General features: G+C 42.0%; 1 protein-coding gene across 1 annotated transcript in view; it reads left to right on the top strand.

Annotated features, from left to right (window-relative positions):
• The window catches only part of DDX23 (DEAD-box helicase 23), a 16383-nt gene that overhangs the window by 4217 nt on the left and 6802 nt on the right, over nucleotides 1-5364 (top strand). Inside the window, exons 4-11 of the mRNA XM_015813899.2 lie at nucleotides 452-548; nucleotides 1164-1229; nucleotides 1536-1674; nucleotides 1791-1924; nucleotides 3035-3147; nucleotides 4012-4155; nucleotides 4687-4912; nucleotides 5178-5323. Of these exons, the coding sequence (XP_015669385.1) occupies nucleotides 452-548; nucleotides 1164-1229; nucleotides 1536-1674; nucleotides 1791-1924; nucleotides 3035-3147; nucleotides 4012-4155; nucleotides 4687-4912; nucleotides 5178-5323 (1065 nt within the window). The remainder of the gene's footprint in view (nucleotides 1-451; nucleotides 549-1163; nucleotides 1230-1535; nucleotides 1675-1790; nucleotides 1925-3034; nucleotides 3148-4011; nucleotides 4156-4686; nucleotides 4913-5177; nucleotides 5324-5364) is intronic.

The following is a 5364-nucleotide window of genomic DNA, read 5'->3' as shown; positions in this document are numbered from 1 at the left end:
GGTATGTCGGTAGTTGGCCAACGAAAGCTTGGCATTAGATTAAAACTTTTTTAGTTTAAATTTTTCCTGGTGTTCGTGTTTATTTGTTTTTTATAATATGACTTTACCCAGGATTCGTGTTTTTAACAAAATTAGCAATATATATATATATTGCCACTCTTAGAAGCACGAAGCTGAAGACACCAGCCTGAAGATGACGAATGTGACTTCGTCGAAACGTCGCCAAGGTACTTTTAATTCTACGCGGGAGAAAACCCGAATAACTAAAGACCTACATATATATATATATCTGTGATATCAGAAACAGAATGACATTCTTCCCAAGGGAGAGAGAGGCCTGACACTGACACATAAATATTTTTGTTTTATCAGTGCCAGGTGAAATGTATGTATTCTGACTGCAGCGGAGCAAGGATGCTTCCCTCTTGACCCTTTTCTCTCTCTGCTTCAGGAGCACCTCCCCAAGTCGGAACAAAGATTCCAAGTCAAGGAAAGATAGAGACGCTCGCAAAGATGAAGATGATGATTCATTGTCCAAGAAGGAAAAGGTACTGCATGCATCTTGATCGTTCAGAATAACGGTCAAGAGTGCATTCTGATTTAAAAGAATAATTCTTTTCTGTGATCTGCTTAAAAAGAATATATGGATAGTCCTCAACTTATGACAACAATTCAGACCAAAATTTATGCTGCTAAGTGAAACAGTTAAGTGAATTTTCAAAATACCCCATTTTACAACCTTTCTTGCCACAGATGTTAAGTGAATCACTGCAGTTGTGGTGTGAAACTGGCTTCCCCATTGACTTTGCTTGTCAGAAGGTTGCAAAAGGTGATCACATGACCTCAGGCCCTCGCAACTGTCATAAATATGAGTTACTTGCCAAACGTTTGAATTTTGATCACATGACCACGGGGATGCTGCAGTGGTCGTAAATGTGAACAACGGTCATAAGTCACTTTTTTCAGTGCAGTTGTAATTTTGAACGGCCATCAAATGAACTGTTGTAAGTCGAGGATTACCTGCATTCTTCTGATATTTCTTTTCTCAATTTTGTGGGCTGCTCTTTTCCCGTCATGTCCAAAGCCACTTAGCTTTTATAATAGCAGCTCCTCTTTTTAGTGACTTTTCTTGGTGCCTCAATGAGTGCCAATGTTGTTCACAGGCTCAGCCACTTTCTCTGGAGGAGCTGCTGGCCAAGAAGAAAGCTGAAGAAGAGGCTGAAGCTAAGGTTAGTCCAAGGAGCATATCTCCACTTTCTCTGTTTCCAGATATCGATTAACTTTTGGAAAGCCTGTTGGAAGACATATTGGATTCCAGCAGCCTATCGCAGACCAGTCTGATTTGATATTTACATCAGGGAAAATTTGGGGGTGGGGGTGGGGTTTATAGTCTAGCATTCCTAAAGAGCACCAAGTTAGAGAAAAACAGATTGTAGCAGTCTAGATGTGTCTTAACATTATTTTGGGTTGGTTTTTTTTTACGACTTCAACAAAAAGATGTTTCTTTGTATTCACCTGCTTGTGATTCGTTGCAGCCCAAGTTCCTTTCTAAGACCGAGCGAGAGGCTGAGGCCTTAAAGCGTCGGCAGCAGGAAGTCGAGGAACGACAGCGGTTCCTGGAAGATGAGAGAAAAAAGAGAAAGCAATTCCAAGAAATGGGAAGAAAAATGCTAGGTATATATTTTTTCCCTTGGGTGTTGTATAATTTATCAACCCATTATATGCTCAGAGTTAGTTTCTCTGATACAGTATTAATTTTGTGAAAATCTTCCTATTTTCCCTACTTGCAGAAGACCCTCAGGAGAGAGAGCGGCGTGAGCGCAGGGAACGCATGGAACGAGAGACCAATGGCAATGAAGATGAGGAAGGACGGCAAAAAATCCGTGAGGAGAAAGACAAGACCAAGGAGCTGCATGCCATCAAAGTAATGCTGGCTGGCTTGAGCAGTTGCAGCCTTTGTTCAAAAGGGAATAGGGTTCAGTGGAATATCTTTAAATTCAAGTTGGTTCTGAGCAGTTCTTTCAACTGTTTCATGAATCTTGGATTCTAAAGTCCATTTTTCTTATATGTACCATATATAAGTCCCAAGATAAACATAGCTTAGAGCAGTGGTTCTCAACCTTTTTAATGCCGCAACCCCAACCGGTCGTAAGTCGAGGACTAAACCAGTCGTAAGTCGAGGACTAAACCAGTCGTAAGTCGAGGACTACCCAACCGGTCGTAAGTCAAGGACTTTCCCTGCCCGGGAGCGCCGCGCATGCGTGGTTCCGCCCCCTGCGCCGGCTGAGGCGTAGCTGGCAAGCGGCAGAGACGAAGCAGGCCGACCACCAGCTGGCCCAGCCCAAGGGAGGTAAGGCACCCGCTGGAAAAGGGAAAAAAAATGGTGGACAAAAAAAATGGCGGACAGCCTTGCTTGCTGACCCCCATGAAATGGTCGATTGACCCCAAATGGGGTCCCAACCCACAGGTTGAGAACCACTGGCTTAGAGATTACCTCTAGACGAATAAAGCTAATTGATGGTGAAGCCTATTGATAAAGGGTTTGAACTGTGAATTAGGAAATCTTAATTTTGCACACCTGCCACAAGATGTCCCAAAAATGCTTTTTAAAGACAACTGGGCTTGCTTTGTTTTTATTTTTTTCTTGAAGATGTTTCGCTTCTTATCCAAGAAGCTTCTTCAGTTCTGATTAAATGGTGGGGAATAGAAGGATTGCGTATAAATCTTTCCATTCCTCACCATTCTGACAGAACTGAAGAAACTTCTTGGAGAAACAAAACATCTTCAGGGAAAAAACAAAGAAAGTCCAATTGCCCTTTAAAAAGCACCTTTGGGACAACCGTGACCTGGATGACTGAGAATCTCCATAAGTAGTCTTATTCAAATTTATTATGCTCTCACTTCCAACCATCACCTATTGGCAGTATAGGAAAGAGAAACGGACACATTGTTTGATCCTGTTAGCTATACTGTTTCTTCGTAGAGAAAATAGAATAGGATCAAAATGGAATGTTAAAATGTTTCATCCCGCCAGGAGCGATATTTGGGTGGGATCAAGAAGCGGAGACGCACTCGACATTTGAACGACCGCAAATTTGTCTTTGAGTGGGATGCTTCAGAAGATACTTCTATTGACTATAATCCTTTGTGAGTATTTCTTCAAGGAGAGCCTCAGAAGGGCGTGCTGCTTCATAATATGGATCGGTCTCAGCTCAGCTATGAGTGGAAAAGTATTTATGCCTGCTTTCTTCTGGGAAGAATCCAATGAAGGGAACATGTAAACAGATTTTGATATAATGCAAAAGAACAAGGACAGTCTTACCTTTGTGAGGAAGGAATGTATAAGGAAGTCTTAAGGATTTAGATTTACTAGGCGGTCTGCAAATATTTAGAATTTCCCATCGATATAAATTGTGCAAGTTAAGTAGTCGGTGGAAAATTGCTTTCTCTACTTGCGTCAGCAGGCCATTTGCATTTGATTGTTAAATTTGTTCCCAAACCCAGCTGCACAGGTCCCTCCCAGGTACTCAAAAGAAGCCAGGAGGAACATATATATAAACAAAAAGGTGGCAGAGCTCCTACAATAGAACCAGCCTTGTCGTCAAATTTGACAAGCTCAAAAGATTCAGAGGTTGAAGTGCAAGATGTTATCCCACTCATCTCACTTGGCTCTGTCCAGCTGGCATTCAAAATAAGCAGGAGGCCTGGATAAATATTTAGCATGCAGAACAGAGAGCAGAAAGTTAGATTTGCTGTGAGATAGCTTGGTAGAGATCAAACGGCAAATTTGGCATTTGTACAATATGTGCACAGAAGGCGCTGGCCACCAAAAGAGAGCATTTTTCATCATTGAAGCTGCCTGTACATTTTATGTAGCTCAAGGATGGAATTTTATTCCACCGTTTAGCCAAAACGTCAGATTAGAGGTTTCCAACATTCTGAACATTTCTTTAAAAAGTAAGGGCTTACATGGTAGGATGCGTCATGGCTTCTTGATACGTTCTTTAACAGGTACAAGGAGCGACACCAGGTTCAGTTGCTGGGGCGTGGTTTCATCGCTGGCATTGACTTGAAACAGCAGAAGCGGGAACAGTCACGTTTCTATGGAGACCTGATGGAGAAGCGGCGAACGCTGGAAGAGAAGGAACAAGAAGAGTAGGTTTCGTGCAGGGTTGATGAAAGATGTTGGGAATTGAAAGGATGAAGACAAGCATCCTCCCTCTATGGCTGATACTGATTTATGCTTGTGCAGCTTCATTGGATTTTGGCATTCAAATGAAAGTGGTAAATGCATTCTAGTGCAATGCTTTGCAAAATATGACAGTTGCAATAAATGGTGGAGAAGTTACTTACTATTAGAAAATAGTAGAACTTAGGCTAAGGCAGAGAACTGGGAAGATCAAACAGCCAGAATTTCTTTTTCTGCCGCAGTTTTGCAAACCAACAAACCCCACCCTTCATATAAGAAACTTAAAAGAACTTTACTGATGGAAATGTTATGAATTTTGTCGTATGTTGTATGCTGTATTGATAACCAAACCCTCTTAATTTGGGGGGAAACCCTCACTATGCAAGATTTTCCCCATGAGTATTTTTGTGGGGTAAGTGTTTCCTTCTGCTTTTGTGTTTATTGGTTTTTGCAATAATTTTGCCTGATTTCTTGATTAAACTTCCTTGCTTTGCCAGGGCGCGTTTGCGCAAGCTACGTAAAAAGGAGGCTAAGCAGCGATGGGATGACCGGCACTGGTCTCAAAAGAAACTTGATGAAATGACAGACAGGGACTGGCGTATCTTCCGTGAAGATTACAGCATCACCACCAAGGGAGGCAAGATTCCCAATCCCATTCGTTCCTGGAAAGACTCCTCATTGCCTCCTCACATCTTGGAGGTTATTGACAAATGTGGCTATAAGGTGAGAAGAGACTGTTCAGTTTGTGAAGCAGATGGGTTCTTTGATTTATTATATGACGCTAATTTAATACTAGAATCTGCACAGGGTTTCAAATAATTTCATCTTACTACTGCAGATGGACGTAGAATCCAAGACATTTAATTTAAGTAGTAGGATGATAGTGGTGGTTGGTGGCAGCTACAACTGAACATTGCATTTCCTGGATTCTGTTAATGGTGCCTTGAGCTCAAATGTATCTTGACAAACTCTTCCTTGTTTTGCACAGGAACCTACTCCTATCCAGCGTCAAGCCATCCCTATTGGTTTGCAGAATCGTGATATCATCGGTGTAGCAGAAACTGGCAGTGGTAAAACAGCTGCCTTCCTTATTCCACTTCTGGTATGGATCACCACTCTTCCCAAGATTGATAGGTAAGAGACATCTTTCTAGAGGAGGAGGAGGAGGAGGAGGA

Source organism: Protobothrops mucrosquamatus, unplaced genomic scaffold (genome assembly GCF_001527695.2).
Source record: "Protobothrops mucrosquamatus isolate PMUCROS unplaced genomic scaffold, P.Mucros_1.0 scaffold_76, whole genome shotgun sequence".
In the NCBI taxonomy this organism is placed as follows: Eukaryota; Metazoa; Chordata; class Lepidosauria; order Squamata; family Viperidae; genus Protobothrops; species Protobothrops mucrosquamatus.
The sequence above is the reverse complement of the archived record's forward strand: the minus strand, read 5'-3'. Positions and strand labels throughout refer to the sequence as shown.